We start from the raw sequence: 17,921 nt of genomic DNA, 5'->3' as shown, positions 1-17,921 counted from the left end.
CCTACACTTTCTCTCGTGTCCCATCTAGGTAGTTTGCCTCATGCAACGTGGGAGGAAGTCTCACCATCAATTATAGATTATGCTGACTGGGTGGGAAAGCCCATGCATATGGCTACACACCGGTAAACACTCATGCATGCCAGCGTACATTAGTCACATTTATGAAGAAGGCTTCCGGGGGGGGTGTTTCCCCTCAATTCATTTCTATTTCTAAAGTGCCAATTCACAACAGCGATTATTGCGGGGAACTTTACATTGTAACGGCAGGCGGTCGGACTCTGTTTTGACAGGAAGAAACCGCCGACGTAAACCGAGCTCGAGGAGGGCGGCCATCTGCCTCAGCCGGTTGGGGTGAGGGGAAAGAGAGAAAGAGGAGCAACAAATCACGAACAATATAACAGTAAACACTCAGCAGGTTGGTGGGGACAGTCACCGTGCATCAGAAACATGCAGCTCTGGAGTCAGACATGCATGAGAAAAGGTACAGAGGGGAGAGAGGACAAAGAGGAAAAGGGACAAACTGCATACTGGAGAAGTTAAAGCCATCAATCCCTGCAAGTCTAGAAGTTCAAAAACCCCTCACTGAAAAACACATAGCATTTGTGATAAATCAAATGACAAAGAAAACTTGGAGCACAGTTGTGCCTTACAATTGCTGTGCCGTTCAATATCTTTGTCTAGACATGATGGTTGTGCGTGAAAGATTACTCCTATTGTTTTGTTTTTTTTTTAATCTCCATTTAACACAATATCCAACGAGCTCCAAACCACTGCAGGTTTAGTGCTACCTACTTGACCAAGGCCAGATGACTGATGAGCTATGAGAGGGAACACGGAGGGTATCAACACAAACCCATGTGTCATTAAAAGTGAAAAATGTCATTGCCATTACTCATTATGTGAATGCATTACTAACAAGCTATATGTGAATGTTTCCAGAAGCCAGCTCTCTAAAAGGACACAAAAAGTCGAAGGGAACTGTATCCTATTCCCCACAAGTACGCCGCTCTCATTTACCCTCGTCCTCAGATCAGAGGTGACACATCAGCACCGCTCTGCTTCGCCGTAATCAATAATGTGTCAACAGCAGCCAGGAGATGCTTGTCAGGAAGGCCCAACCTTTTGCTCCTTCCTACTCCTTCTCCTTCACCTCGGTGATGTCACTTCCTGCTTGTTGCTCTCGCAGCTGAGAGAAAAAGGCTTAGAAGAGAGAAGAGGGAGCCACTATTCTCGCATTTTCGCTGAACAGAGTCCCACCACATCCCTTTTCCCCCTCTCAGCCTCCTCTTTCTCCCCACAGAACCGCTGTCTCTTTCACCACCGACTGCTTTATTCCTCCTTCTACCTCAACCTTTTCTCCATCTCACCATCTCTCTCCCCTCCCCCAAGCATCTTTCCTTGCAGCTCCCTTGCACCCACTTTTTCTTCCTCCTGCTCTGCACAGCCGTGTGAGAGCCTCTTTCACTTTCCCGCCTCCCCGTCTCTCCTATTCCGTCATACGTCAGCTGTTTTTCCCAGGAAGTGTTTTATTTAGAGCAGATTAATTAATTAGATACAGTATCAGAGCCATGGCCATTCTTAGCCCTGGCCATCAAGGCCCAGAGGCTAATGGAACTGCAGAAAACGTGTGTGTGTGTGTGTGTGTGTGTGTGTGTGTGTGTGTGTGTGTGTGTGTGTGTGTGTGTGTGTGTGTGTTGTTTTTCGCAGCAGCAGCACCAAGCTGTGTGTATTTTTCAGATCTGCAGGTGCTTGTGTATCTGCGCCAGTGTGTACACTAATTGGACTTGTCAAGAAATGTCACTGTATATAAAAATTGTGTGTGTACGCATGCCTAAATTTGAGTATGCATGTGCACACGTCAGACTGTTATATAAGAAAAAAAATAAGCACCTTTATCTCATCGTGCTGGTAACAGGGTTGTTTTTGTTGCAGCTCACAAACAAACCACTGTGTGTTACTGGCAATCCCGTTCTTACGCCCTCCTCCCATCTCTCGCTCTCTCTCCTTTTCCCTCCAGGGACCGGTTCTCACACCAAGTACAGAGCAGCACGCAATGAGGAAGAAAGAAAAGAGGTGCTTGTCCAATCAGAGGTGCAGATGGCCACAGAAGACATGAATACCAGCCAATCTGGCACTAGGACGACTTCCACTTGCCAAATCATACATAAATCAAATGTGACCCCGCTAATTAATCGACTTATACAGTTTACCTAGACACACATACTACCAATGAAGTGTTACATCCCATTCATGCACACTATTTCTTCAAGCTTTTAGCAATTCCTCGGTTTGGCACATTTGCCGCTCGTGGAACAGTCACAATTCTCAAGAAAAGCAAATCCCTGTTCATGAAAATATAACCGTTAAAAAACACACCCACCCTCCCTTCACAATGGCTCCAGTCTACAAGAATAAATGTTAGATGGCGAGCAACTCTGGTCGGCTTTCTCCAGCGGATACTGCAATGACATCCCAAATGGCCCAGAACACTGAACAGGGACGGCAGCGACATAACACGACTGGAGGGTCTTCATCAGTGGTCTTGTCTACAGCCAGCTCCTTCTTCTGTTTCCTTGCACTGCTTTCAATGATGCGGCTGCCGGTGGTTAAGGCAGACTGCTGGCTTATTGAAGGGGAGAAAGGCTTCGTGTGGCTGGCTATCTGCAGTATGAACCAGCCTCCCTACGAGGCCATACCCTCCCACATTAACAGGTACGAAAACTTACAATGAAACTTATTTCCACAGTATTTTCCCGAGTTGCTGGATGCTGAGAGATCTCACACATCTCCCCACAGCACTATTGTGGATCTGAGGCTGAACGAGAACAAGATACGGGCGGTCCATTATTCTTCACTGAGTCGCTTCAGCAACCTCACCTATCTGAACCTGACCAAGAACGATATCAGTTACGTAGAAGATGGAGCGTTTTCAGCACAATTTAATCTGCAGGTGCGTCCTGACACAATATGCATTCATAGGTTTTTCCATATAGGTGCACATTCATCAATGCACATACATACAGCAGTGGAAAATTACAGTATTATTTGGGTACATGAAATGCACTCTTCAAACTGTTTGGATGTATTTGGATAATGTAAAAAGTGCTCCATAATTTTACAGTATACACAGTAACTAAATGCAATCCATCAGTCTCAATGTAAACAAAGTGTTTGTGCATATGAGAGTGCATATCCAACATTAAACTGCTGCTTAATCCCACAGTGCACCAGAGGACTAATAATCCAATTACACAATATATACTTAACACTTGGTATCAAATTACTATACTATTATGCACCAACCGAATATATTCTTTTTCTTCTTCTTATTAGTATTAGTAGTAGTAGTATGTATGTGTATGTTTATGTGTATGCAATAAAAATACAGTTCTGCCAATTTCCCTGTAAAAAGCAAATGCCTTATCTCATTTCTAGTAATCTGATCCCCTCCTCAAGGTGGTTTTCGTCCATGCAGTTCGTCCATGTGGCTGCCATTTTACAGTCAGGTCCATAAGTATTTGGACAATGGGACAGGTTTTGATTGGACAATTGACTGACAAGCAGTTTCATGGCCACTTCAGGCCAGGTTCTTTGTTATTTTAAGGGAGATTAAATATAAGCAGGCGTGTCAGTGAGGCCACAAAAACTTTAGGAGTGACCAAATCTGGTACTTTCTAACAAATAATGAATGCAGTTCGACCATGCCAAAAAGCCTCAAAAACCACAGAAGACAACCAAAGTGGATCATCGTAAATTCTTTCCTTGGTAAAGAAAAAGAACTTCATACCAACTAACCAATTCAAAAATACTCTCAGGGAGGTTGGTGCATCACTCGTGAAGTCTACAATGCAGAGATGCCTTCATGAATGGAAATGCAGAGTGTCTACAACAAGGCATTGTTAGGAACAGCTTCTGATCCACAGCATAGCACATCTGCGAAACATGGTGGAGGTAATGTGATGGAATGTGCAGCTCTTGGAACCGTTTACTAGTCTTTATTGATGATGTGACTACTGATAGAAGTACTATGAATTCTGAAGTTAGTGCTGGAAAAGTTATCTGTGTCCATCTTGATGTTTATAACAGGTCAGAGATTTAGTAGCCTATGACGAACCCTCACATTACACTAGTGATGATCGTTGATATCAAACTTGGGTTGTTTTGACATAGAGGTTAATGTTTCATTTATATGGTGAAATTGTCAATCTTATGTGAAAGTAATCACAATAAAACAGTCCTGAGGAGTTCACAGAGACAAATAGTTTAGAATCAAACTATGCATACCATTTCTTTACTTATTCTTATAGATTTCTACAATAAACATAGACTTATTCAAACTGTATTTATCATATATTACAAGTTTAAACTGTTCTATTTAGAATAATATGTAAACCAAAACAGGGGTCTAAAGAGATCGAAATTCTTCCATCGATATACGCACAGATGGACACAGACATGAGAATGACAACACCCGCTCATTATGGCTTCCAGGAATATTCAAGCAAAGTGTTTCACCAAACCGATCTCAACACATCCATAATGAGCTGGCATGCTTACACATCTATCCGGCTGCTGGAGCTAAGCCAGGAGGTAAAATGTGAACAAGAAAGATCTCAGTAAATTCAGCGCAGCACACGGGCTTAGATCACGGTGTCAAACACGAATTGTTTGAATCGTCACCTGTTTGTTCCGTATGTTTCCAGCTTGTGGTGAGTGATGCCTGGCACAGGCTAGGTCTTCAGAGATTAGACTAATCCCACTTGTCTTTGCCTCCCCAGGTTCTCCAGATGGGCTTTAACAAGTTGAGGAACCTGACAGAGGGCATGTTGCGAGGCCTGGGCAAGCTACAGTACCTTTACCTGCAAGCCAACCTCATTGAGACTGTTACACCCAACACCTTCTGGGAATGTCCGAATATAGAGAATATAGACCTCTCCATGAACAGGTATTGACAATCATGCTTACTAGGTGAAACTGCTTAAATGTTGGAAATTGCTGCTTTTTCAGCCATAATATATGAACACCAATCAGGCATAACATCGTGACTCTTGTTTTGGTGCCCCTTTTGCTGCCAAAACAGCCCTAACCCATCGAGGCAAAGACTCCCCTAGACCCCTGAAGCTGTGGTATCTGGAAGTGAGCAACAGATACTTTAGGTCCCTTAAGTTGCAATGTGGTGCAACCATGGATCGGACTTGTTTGTCTAGCACAACCCACAGATGCTTGATTATAGTGAAATCTGAGGAGTTTGGAGGCCAGGTTAACACCTCAAACTTGTTGATGCGCAAATCATTGCTGAATCATATTTGCTTTGTGGCAGGGTGCATGCTAAAAATGGCTCCAGCCATTAGGGAATAACATGTCCATGTAGATGGTCTCCAACAGTGCTTAGGTAGGTGGTACATGTCAAAACAGAATATCCACAGAGATAGCAGGACCCAAGTTTTTCCAACATAGCATCACACTGCTTGTGCCAGCTTGCCTTCTTCCCATAGTGCATCTCTCACACGTGTCCATTGTTGGTGCTTTGGGCGGTGGACAGGGGTCAGCATGGGCAGCCCCATTATTATGCACTCTGTATTCTGACAGCTTTCTATCAGAACTAGTGTTAACTTTTTTCAGAAACTTTGGTTTCAGTATCTGATGGATCAGACCACACAGACCAGCCTTTGCTCCCCACATGCAACAGTGAGCCTTGGCTCCCCATGACCTTGTTGCTGGTTCACCGCTCTTCCTTCCTTGGACAACTTTTTGATAAGATACTGACCACTGCAGAGTGGGAACACCCCACAAAATCTGCAGTTTTCACAATTTAGCCCTTGTCAAACTCACTCAAATCTTTATGTTTGCCCATTTTTCCTGCACAGTAAATGTGAGGACAAAATCTTCGCTTGCTCCCTAATATACCCCACCCACTAACAGGTGCCATGAAGAAGAGATAATCAGTGTTATTCATTTTAAATGTCGCTTGTTAGTGCTCATAATGTTATTCCTGATGATTGTTGATATATATAGATGGTGAAATTGTAATTGTAATAATTGCAGCACATGTACACTGGAGAACAAACAAAAATTAAAATGCCAGGCATTTTAGCTATGCTTGTTTTCTAAATTCACCTATTTGCACTGATGATGGAAAAACGCGCTACTGACCATTCAGTGATACTAATTTTCTCCTGTGACGGTATCCTCAGCAGATCCCTATGCTACTCACTTTTTTTCTCAGTGGAAATAACTGTCTTGTTCTTACTATTGGTTTTGGTAATTGGTATTGATCTGTTGACCTAAATGTATAGCAACAGCTAAATGAAATAAGCTTAACTGCTCTTTTGGACTTGTTGAAAATTGTATTGCAGAAGATGTTTTTGACCATAAGCTGAAATCTATTAAATGGAGGGAATAGGTGCATTAAATGTGAAAGAACACATCTAAAGGGGTAACTTGCCAATAAATTTATACTTTCTTATTGATCTTTTTCCAGGATTCAGGTGTTGGATGGCAGTTTGTTCTCTGGACTCTCTAAGCTGACCACCTGTGAACTTTACACTAACCCCTTCAATTGCTCTTGCGAGTTGCTGGGTTTCCTTCGCTGGCTTGCAGCCTTCCCCAACAGGACCAGTGAGAGGATGGTGTGTGACTCCCCTCATGGATTCTCGGGGTACAACCTTCTCAACCAAAATCCCCGCATGCTTAACCAACGCAGTGCTTTGTATGCGCTCAGTCACGTGTGCACAGATGACAGCAGTAGCGCAACATCCTTCTATGGTATTGATTCCACAACTCCTCCGCCAGATTTCGCCTCTCCCTGCGGACTGGATGATTGCGCTTCCGGGACCCCTCCTGATGGGGGTGAGGTGATCAGCTTGAGTCCCATTTTCCCCGATGCCAAACCCCTTATGACTATAAAGCAAGTGCTAGATTCGAGCGCTGTGATAACAGTTCAGATTCCCGATCCGTACAAGAAAATGTACATCCTGATGCTTTATAACAATAGCTTCTTCACGGATATTCAGAATTTGAAAGATAAAAGAGAAGATATTGAGCTAAAGAACTTAAAACCAAACACTGACTACACCTACTGTGTGGCTTCTATACGAAACTCCCTTCGCTTCAACCACACCTGTCTGACCATCTCAACAGGCCGTCGAGTCGGAACAGAGAGATTACCCACTGAGTCATCAGCAACCCATTACATTATGACAATTTTGGGATGCCTGTTTGGAATGCTTGTGTTCCTTGGCTTTGTTGTCCACTGCCTGAGAAGAAAGAGGATCATGGAGGAAAAGGAAAGGAAGATGAGCAGGATCCAGAGAACACTGATAGAGCTAAAGTATGGTGGAGAAGGGGATATAGAGGGAGGGAGTGGAGGAACCGTTTCCCAGAAGCTTGGTGCTGGGGACAGTCTGTCCAGAATGCCCTACCTACCTCAGGGTGGTGAGATAGATCCATACAAGCTTCAGGAGGTGATAGAGACACCAGCCCACAAGCCCCCTAAACTCAACTATATGGAGGTGAGAGGGTCGGACATTGAAAGGGAGAGAGAACGAGAGAGAGAAAGGGAGATGTCACCGCAAGCAAATCCCCAAGGCTCAGTAGCAGAGATCTCTACCATTGCCAAGGAAGTAGATAAAGTTAACCAGATCATCAACAATTGTATAGATGCTCTCAAATCTGAATCTACCTCCTTTCAACAGGGGATCAAATCCCCCTCTTCTGCAGGTGGAGGAGCTGTTTCAACAGCAGAGCCACAGCTGGTGCTTCTGTCTGAGCAAGGAGAAAGGGAACGAGGAGGTGAGTTCCTCTCCCCGGTGTACAAAGGAGGGAGAGGAGGAAGAGAAGAGAGGGGGAGAAGTTATCATCATTCATTACAGCGACACCACAGCATGGAGGCTCCTCCAACATCTAAAAGGCCCAGCACGTCCTCCTCTCCCGGCTCCGCCCGGAGCCCTCGCTCCTTCCGCTCAGAGGGAGGGTACCACTCATCAGAGTCCCGCTACATTGAGCGAGCCTCACCAGGAGATCGAGGGGAAAGGGGGGGCGGGGGAGGTGAGCCCATCCGCACAGTCACCCCGGCTGCAGCCATCTTACGAGCTGAAGCCCAGAGAATCCGCCAGTACAACGAGCACCGTCACTCCTACCCCGGCTCCCAGCAGCATCTCCAGGAGCTGCAGCACCACCCCCAGATCCTGCAGGAACTCCACCACCACCCAGGGGGCCGCAAGCCCTCGATGTTAGACCCCCTCACTCTCAGCAGGCAGGCCAAGCAGAGGGAGTTAGCCTACTCCCAGCTTTCGCCACACTACCCGCTCTCGCCACAGTACCACAACCTGAGCTACTGCTCCAGCCCCGAGGAAGACGAGGAGGAGGAAGGGCTCCTCTGCACCCCGACCCTGGGGCTGTGGGAGCGGTTCAAACTGCATCGCAAGAGGCACAGGCAGGCATCTATGGAGGATGAAGGCTACGTGGCAGCCGGACATGCGCTGAGGCGAAAAGTTCAGTTTGCCAAGGATGAAGATCTCCATGACATACTGGACTACTGGAAGGGTGTGTCCGCCCAGCAGAAGGCCTGATCCCACGTGTGGAGATCCCCCCAAACCATGCGAAGATGGAAAATTAACAAAAGTGCATCCATGACATACTGATACACAGTGACTTATTCAACAAAGAGCTGTAAATACACACAAATGCACACATCTTACAGGAGCTACAGAATCAGATTGCAAATACGTGTACACACAGACACACACACACGGACATACTTTACACAAACTAAGCCTTTTCTTCTGAGAGCACGGAGGAGGACCAAACTAATATATTATACTGAACGACAAAAATTATAACATATAGAGACTGAGTTACTTTTTGTAATGTAATGGGAGTTATAGCTCAGAGTTATGTAGCTATTTGTACTAAGTTTTGAATGAAGAAAAGCAGAATCATCATTAAGAATAGAAACCTTAAATGTTGCTGGGCAGGCCATCCTGAATAGTCCAGGGATGCTTTCAATCTCGTCGCAGCGGTGTATAATAAAGACTTTGCTTTTCCAGAGAGGTTGTTTTTGCATCGCGTCCTGCGATGCTGCCACATGAGTAGACTTTTTAAATTTTATTTTTTTTATTTTTTTTTAAACTTCTGTGATTTCGGAGATTGAAAACATCAAAAGCAACAAATTCTGGATGGGTCGCCGGGCTACAGTAATATTTAACTGTGCTGAGAATGAGTAGGTAGCTCTCATCAGAGAGTGAATATAATGTGCCAAATCAACCAAGGGGATAGTAGAGCCCTACTGTGTATCAACTTCTCCTCACCACTGTTTTTATATACAGGATTTAAAAAAAAAAAAAGGGGGAAAAAACTGCTAATATGATATGTTGTTATTACTATTCATTATTCTTATTATCATTACTGGTCTTCTATTATTCCTATGATCCTCATCATTAATATTCTATTATTTGAATATGGCATGGCTCTATCGTGTGACTGTGTTTTTTTGACTGTTTTGAAACTCTCAGCTGAGGAGTGTACACCAACAGAGACACAAACAGTCGATGGACAAGACTTTTGAGTTCTCCTTTTTCTACCAAGAGGAATGTGCTCCTCGCCAAGCCAGAAACAAGCCCACCTTTTCGCTTGGTGAACCCCATCCCGCCCACACCCCACCCTAATCCTCCTAAAGAGGAGAACGTTGTACAGATGAGAGAGAGAAGTTCTATATTTGCAAACAGAGGTGACTGTTTTGTTTGTACAACATGGGTTTTGAAATCTTTCAGACTTTTCAGAAACCAGAATCCCGAGTTAGTCACCTGCCGGATCACTTACAAATGGTACGTTTTTGATTTTGAAATCGAACTTCAAAAAAAAAGAAAAACAATTCTAATCTTCAAATGAATGTCTTCAATTCCCATAGGGAAAGCATATCTGCACTGTTCAAAATCAAAAAACGACTCTTAGAAAAAAGGAAAAAAGACCTAAAACTCTCAGCTTCCTTCCCGATACACTGTAGCGCCACTGTGTTTTTCATCGACAATTCACCCCCCCCAATCCCAACCCTCAAGCCCATCGCCCCGCCTCCCTCACCTTCCCCTCCCTCGTCCCATCTCCCAGGGTTTTAACGTTTGACCTTTTTTTGAATTCTTCTGGTTCCACTGTGGTGCCATCGTGCTAACTTGACAAATCGCAACACATTTGAGACGATTTTAAGTACTACTATTTACAGACCTCTTACCTTCGCATCAATACTTGTCAGTGTGCCAAACAGAACTACGATTTGCACAAAATGATCCACCACCATTGGCTCACTGCTTCCCCGCCTCCAATCATTTTTAAGACCAAAGTACTGTGGTAGTAAATTGACACCTTACCCTCCCCAACCCGCCCTCTCAAAGCCAGGACCCAACTGTTGACCCACCATCATCCTCACAGTTAACGACTCTAGCACATGCATACATGCAACTTCAAGTGTACTCATGCACTCGCAACCAACACACAGATGAATGTATTCTTCGAGAAGTTAATACTGTTCAGCAGCTGGATTCTGATGAACGAGCTGCATTCAGTCTTTGTGCCCATTGTCTGAGAGGAAACTCTCTTTGAGATGGCCAGTTGTGAGACCAAGAATTGGGAGATCAATAAGAAGCGATCGGCTTCCTATAGAATCAAATGTGACCAAATTGGTGCACACAGTTGACCAGTTTGTCCTGGAAGCCCAAAGCAGTTGCTAAAGAGGTTCTATTTAAGTACTGGCAGTTGGTTGTTTCTTTTTTTAAATATATGAAGTGTTATGGTAAAATGTGATTAGTATCACTTATGTGGTGAACAGAGACTTTGTGTATATCTGAAATATCTGCAGGATTTAAACACTGGAGGTGGAAAATAGGAGAAAAAAAATGTGATAATATACTTTACACAGAACTGTGCTACAACAAGTCATTTAATGAGACTGTAAACCAGGGGTGGAGTCAACAGAGTTTCATATCAATGCACTTTGAATTTAACGTTAACCAATTTTGCGACATGATTCGAAACAGAGTTGACTCCAACCTTGAAATGATGACACTGAAAATCTACAGAGAACACAACAGAGATGGCAAACAATGACAAGTTTATTGTTGAGTGGAAACACTGTAAAAAAACAAACAAAAACAAACTTTTTTCTCTGCTATAATGAGTTCAGAATGCTCAAGTCATTAAGCCGGTTAAAGCCATAATCGCGTGTGAGTAAAATCATCACAGCTGTCTGTAGCACCGCAAAAAGCACATTCATTTGTGTGGCTGGAAAAGAAAAAAAAGGCAAATTTTTTAAAATGTTTTTCTTCTTCCCTGACACTGCAGCGGCTATGACATGGTTCCTCTGCTGCTGCAGCAAACAATCCAACTCTGATCTAAAAGGAAACTGATGAGCCGTGGCTGTTGCTGCGTTACACGTTCCAGATTGTGGCTTTAACCAAACAATAGCCTTAAAACATTCTCTTTTTTTCATCTTTTTAACTTTAGCGTTGCTTTGAGAATTGAAAACAAAAATAATCCTGATTTCTTAACATATACTTCACCCGACTGCAATTTTATAATTGCTTGATTCTGAAGCCTCACTTGAGCATTCTTTTAGTAACAGTAATATCAATGTAGCGATGTATTCTATTACTGTTTTTGGTTTGTTTTTCTTTTTTTCCATTATGTTTTATAAACAGTAATGGCCTGAACTTATCATGTGTCAGAGAGTAGCAGAGCTCACCTCGAGTAAGACACAAACGAGCTGATGGTCAAGGCGACCAGATGGCGGTGACCCCAATCAGCGCTGCTATTCTTTGAACCGTGATGAAGTGAAACTGTGTTTTTGAAACAACAATGCCTAGAAAGTGGAAATAAACCGAGGTCCTACTAACAGAGAGAAATGACAATGGAGCATGCTGCAAGGAAATCCTCAGTGGAAGCTTGTGTTATATTCTTCTAGTGAATGACTCAGGAGCAAGAGAGGAAGTGAGAGAGAGAGAGTGAGCGAGAGAGAGAGAGAGAGAGAGAGAGAGAGAAAACTCTACCATAGGATCTCTCAGAGGCTTTCTTTATTTTATTGTCAAAAAAAATTAAAATGAGCACAATAAAAATAGCCTTCCTTTCACTGTCTCCTTTCCCTGGAGAAACCATACAAATGCCACAAGTGCCAGAAGTATCACAGGACTTTCATTTCGCATTTAAAAGATGTTTGATGGATTACATTTGCTGGGATAAACTTTTACTTGTATAGCCATAGATAATTCTGGTCTCATATGTTTGTGACAAGGTTGTAGACATTTTTGCTTTTATCTCAAGGCGGAGGCCAAAAAGAAACCGTTTGTGGTTCTCAGTGCTGAACATTTCAGGAGACATCTTTTTCCACAAAACGATACCAGTTACTCTGCAAAATACACAAAAGATCTTGTGGGAAGTTTTAAAATAGTTATACTCCAAAAAGCTGATGGTGAAACCTTTGGATCCTTTAACACAAATAAATAAATGTTCTTCAGCTTTAGGATATTTTATCTCTCAGATTTCTGCCTCCTTATATAGTGGAGGGAAATGACATTATTTGTGGTGCTACTGTAACCCATGTGTGCGTGTGTTACACCTGTTTTTGTCTGTGTTATGTTCTGTTTTGAAATAATGAGACGGGATCTCTGGTTCTTTAGTTTCAACCGAATGAAATACAGAAATACTGAAAACCATGAGTTGTGTGTGCTGGGCGCCTGCGAGGCCTGAATAACATAGTAATGTGATAAACTAAAAACATAAACTGGTCCATCACTGACTTGAATTAAACAATTAATCAGGCAAATAAATTCAAATTTGTAACCTGGATCGTTAAATACTTTAGTTAGGGAAATCAAATCTCTGCAGGATTCACACAGGAAGAATAGAACAGCATACAGCAGTTTGGTCTTATTCAAATTGCAAGTAATGGATTTAACAACTTTTATCATCAGAGTGCAACTGCATGGTAACCTCCAGCCTTATTGGAAAACACTGTGACCGGAGAACATCAGCACAGACTCAAACCACACAGGCAGGAGATTAAAATCCAAAATAAATTATTTAACAGAAAAACGGGTGTTTGGGGGAAATTCATAAACTTGCATCACATCAGCTGCTACAGTAATAACAGCCTGACCTTTGAAGAAGTAGGGCGCACACAGAAATGCTAAGAACTAAGGTATGTATTCAGAGACTGCATTTAAAAGATGGATGAGGCCCCTGTGATGACGTCCTAGTGTTTCTGAAGTCCTGTCTTTGACTTCTGCTTTGCGGCTGGTCATTTCTGTCTTTTGGAATCCAGAAGTGACCATATTTACAAAAATGGGTAGAGTCCCAAGTTTTCAGCTAATGCTAACAAGCTTGGTTAGCAAGACGCACTCACAGCTAGCCTATAGATACTAGCTAGTATCAGACTAAGAAAATACCAGGACTTCACTCACTAAGACTGGAGGACATTCCTCTTGAGTACAGGTGCTAGCAAGTCATTTTATTGTTACGCATTTGCATTAAAAATAGCCTAAAACATACATGAGTAATAAGGCTCAGAGACGAGAATTAGCTGTTGTTGACATCTTGGTTTTGAAAAATCCAACGGGATAAGGAACAGTGTTGCCAACTCCTCAGTAAGGAAAATCGCTATTGGTTGTCCTAAAAGTCGCTAGAAGTCGCTAAATGATGTCATCGCCTAATTTGCATAATTGGTCATGCTAATCTAATTGTAACCTATGTTGTTAGAGAGAGAAATAACATCGTGGAAGAGACAAAGTGAGTAAAAACATCCTAAATGCATTTAGAGTTTATTTAGAACTACAAATTCAATTTCTTTTAGCAATTATTGTTTTTTTTAATGTCACAATTCCAACCCTGCTCCTTTACCCGGGCTTGGACCGGCAAAAGTGACCCGAAATAGGCACTCTGGTGGAGTTACTTTGTGTGTGTGTGTTTATAAGTAGTTTTAAACCTTGTGATCCACAAAACAGCAAAAGAGTAAAAGAAGAACTGACTGCGTTACAGCACCCGCTGCTTGTTGAGAGTAAAAGCAATACGCGCTTTCACGTCTTTTTTTAGCGACTTTTTTTCTAAAAAAAAAGTCGCTAAGGGGTCTGAAAACTCGCTAAATATAGCGACAAAGTCGCTAAGTTGGCAACACTTATAAGAAGGGGTGGGTCTGACTGTGAAACTGCTTGGTCAAGCCATTAGCCAATAAGCAAACCACAGATAATCCGCCATTTTCTTTTAACATAACCAATATTTACAAAAAAGTTATATTTATAAAAATGTTTTATTCAATATGATCAAAACTGGTGACTCGAACTCGAAAGAGTTTATAGAAGTCAAGACAGAAAACAATTCCAATAGAGTTCTATGATAATTAAGTGAAGTTTAAAATAAATATAAACTGCGAAGAATCACAGTATAATATGATTTTAAAAAAATTAAGTGAAATTGACTGCAAAACAAATAAAATTAAATCAGAGAATATTTTAAAAACAGTTACTGTTGGTAAAAGTCTTTATATAAACTCAGGTTAAATAAACTTTTTAAATGTTTTTTAAAGTCCACAGAGTCAGCTAGATGTTGTGGGAGATGTTCCAAAATCTTGGTGCCACAGACTTAAAGGCTCTGTTTCCCCCTCTTCTTCAACCTTATATGATGAACAACTAGCAAATTCTGAGCTTGTAAACAAAGACTGTGAGCAGAAGTGTGTTTAGTGGCAAGCTGGAATACATAGTGTGCAGGAAGTTTGTTTAATTGTCTGTAGGTGAGGGAAAAAATGCAGAAAGAAAATAATAATGGACCCAGGACTGAACCCTGCAGAACCCCACAGTAATGTTAAAGGAGAACTGGCGCACCCTAACAATCACAGTAATAGAAATCACAGCTATCACCATCTGGTGGCTTCCAGATACATATTTTATGCTGTCTGTTGCTTAAATAATGGTTAGCAAATAAAATAGTCATTATGGTCACCACCTGTGTTTCTTTTGTTAGCATCCAAACATGTACTACAGTAATTAAAACTTAGCATAAAGAGCAGGTGAAGCTCATGGATAAGACATTGATTTGAATTTGAAATCTAACTCACCAAAATCACCAGGATCCTACCTCTGGGGACCATGAATGTCTGTACAACATGTAATGATAATGCATCTCATGGTTAAGTATGGAAATGGGCAAACCTCTGCACAAAGAGCCACGATCATGTCAGCATCACAGAGGGTCTGTGAAGAAATCAGTTACTTTATTATTTTGAAAAGTTAAACTGGGACCATTTTATAATACAAAACAACCAATAAACCTGCAGCCACCCTCACTGTGTAGGCAGAAATCTGAGAGACAAATACAGCATCTCAAACCGATAAACAAAGCTAAACGATCTTTATAGCTAGAAGCAAGCAACTGAACACATTACAGGTGATTGAGGGTTACACCAACTGACACGTATTGATACAAAATAATTACATAGATACTTATTAATCCCAAAGGAAAGTTTAAAAAGCTGCTTTCAGCTGCTTCCTTATTCACAGCAGGTTGCTCTGAGATGTGATTTGGCAGATTTTTATACTCTTCCTGATGCAACCCTCAAAGGATTTGTGTCTCCTCCTTGGATTAAATCAGGGATCTTTCATTTGTTAGGTGAATGCGTAAACACTATGGAGCCACTACTTAGGTACTTGAACAGTGTCCTGCCATCTGATATGTAGTTAAGACTGGCTGACAAATCATACAGAGGTATTTATATTTAGTTTTGACCTAGAGCCTGAGGCCATTTTGTAAAAAATCATGGAGACATCACAGTAATGAAAACTGGTTAATCTCTGACTAACTGATGCTTGTAAAAAGTTTTTGTCTTGTACTTAAATATATTACTATTAAATAAACTGCATAACATATGTAAAATAAAATAAATCAGTTTTGACAAACCTACACACCACTTGAAGGTGAACATTTCCCCTTAAGAAAACGTGGATGGATATGGATACTGACAAATCTACGACGCCCTCGATAAAGATCGCACTTTGGATTGACAGCACGGTTGGGATGGGATGCTCACTTTGCTCGATTTTAATTTGACAGATAGCAGTTGAATGGACCAAATGAACCTGTCTAATGAAAACTTTATTGACAGTAAGTATTTCTGCACAGTATGTGTCAAAACATATTTTGAAATTTTGTGTTTTATATGCTGACAAATATGCAGCATTAAAAGCAACTTTGACAGATTTAAGAAAACTAGACTTCTTTGTGCAGGGAACAATCGGCGTTTGTGCATATGGCGCTGCTGATGTATCCCACTTCTCGGGCTGTTTTGTGCAAAACAAAACAACAAAAAATAATTTGACGTGGCTGGAGATTGAACTGCCAGCAGCTTAAATAATAGTGCAAAATCTGGGCTACCTGTACATACACAAGGGAATTTTAACTTTCTCAAACAACATAGGAAATTTTCCACATAGTTATGCGATACAATTTTCTCTCAGAGGCTTTGCTGTGCGTGAAGCAGGTGAGTGCACTGATAACAGACATCAATGCAATACAAGGCAGACGTTTTAATGCTGTGCAATGATGGGGTTACAAGAGAAATTCTAAATCAGTTCTTTTACAAATGCTGGTCGTTTTACATCACATGGACAATTATGTCACATTCGGTGATTGTAAGTGACGACTGTACTCCACTACTTCACTGCTTTTCATGTATTTATTTATTTCTTTTATACAAGGTGAATTTACTGGTACCGTTAAAAGTATTCAAGCTGTGAAAGCAGGAGGAGCTCTGTCACATCTGAGGAAAGCACTTGAGCGACAGCACCTGAGCTGGTCTGCAGAACGCACACTCTGAACACAAATCCTGGTTACAGACCAGGTTATTGAAAGGGAATGTGTTTTTAACCATTATTATGGCAGGTAAGGGCTAATAACAAGACAAGATCAAGTTAAAGTTTGCAAAGTGTAGGGACTTAAAGTGGCTCCGAGCTGTGAGGGGAAACAGCTGTGCTCGTTTCCAGTCTAGCCCCTTCAACTTGGTGTGCTGTTGTGGAGGGTCTCTTAGTTGAGGGGTACGCCACGGATACATTGGCAAGCTTTGGAAAATCCTTGCTCTTCTACAGAACCAGAAAGTAACTTAAAATCAGCATCCATGCCGATTTACACTGTTATAACGTGGATGTATTTCAATCAAAAATGTGTCTTCTGTTCTGCATTCAGTTGTTTCTTCCTTTTTGTCTTCTGTCATTAGCTTTTATAACGCCAATAAAAAAAGAATACAATAATAAAGTACATAAATAGCTACAATCACAGAGAGTATAAAAGATGGCTGTGATGATGTCACCGGCTGGTTTCTGAAGTCCTGTTTTGAAGCCTCCAGGTGAGCGTCTCCGACATTGCTACTTCGTATGCAACATACCGGATGTGACAAGAAGGGATGGGTCTCACCTTGAAACAGTGATCAGCTAATGACTTCTTACTGACACGGTTGTGTTATGTGTTTGACAACATGTATTCCAGTATATTGTTTTTATAGTTACAATGACTGCAGCAAGATGACATTTTATAGAGTCTGCCTTCAAATACAAGAAACTGCCATATATGTAAACTTAGCACAAGAAGTAAGGACGTTTGTGTTTTTGGTCGATTACCTCGTTGTTGTAACAATGCTTCTTGGCAATAAATCTTGTACCATTGGAAAGCCTGTTTATTTCCCCATAAATGGTAAAAAATGTAAGCAAAATGCATTTGTGGGTTGAGCTACAGAGTGGAGTATGTGGGTATTGATTTTACTTGGTCACACACTGCTGTCCCATTCTTTAACGCACATTTGTCGCATCACCCATTGTGGTTGTGTTAATCACTGTGGCACAAACAGCATGTCCAAGCTGATCCCACAAGTGTTCAGTGGGGTTGAGGTCGCTCCGTTC

At 41.8% G+C, this 17,921-nt stretch overlaps 1 protein-coding gene across 2 annotated transcripts in view; it reads left to right on the top strand.

Annotated features, from left to right (window-relative positions):
- LOC102295446 (protein ELFN1) overlaps window positions 1-12,113 on the top strand; it is a 130,991-nt gene extending 118,878 nt beyond the window's left edge. For both annotated transcript variants that reach the window (XM_005946984.2, XM_005946985.2), the window contains 4 exons: window positions 2,018-2,712; window positions 2,797-2,950; window positions 4,779-4,945; window positions 6,482-12,113. In XM_005946984.2, the coding sequence (XP_005947046.1) occupies window positions 2,423-2,712; window positions 2,797-2,950; window positions 4,779-4,945; window positions 6,482-8,570 (2,700 nt within the window). In that variant the 5' untranslated portion in view covers window positions 2,018-2,422 and the 3' untranslated portion in view covers window positions 8,571-12,113. The remainder of the gene's footprint in view (window positions 1-2,017; window positions 2,713-2,796; window positions 2,951-4,778; window positions 4,946-6,481) is intronic.
- Window positions 12,114-17,921: the final 5,808 nt, after the last annotated feature.

The sequence above is a fragment of the Haplochromis burtoni genome, unplaced genomic scaffold (genome assembly GCF_018398535.1).
Source record: "Haplochromis burtoni strain Fernald_Lab_line unplaced genomic scaffold, NCSU_Asbu1 Contig_504, whole genome shotgun sequence".
Lineage (NCBI taxonomy): Eukaryota > Metazoa > Chordata > Actinopteri > Cichliformes > Cichlidae > Haplochromis > Haplochromis burtoni.
Note: the sequence above shows the minus strand (reverse complement) of the source record. Positions and strands in the feature narration are given on the sequence as shown.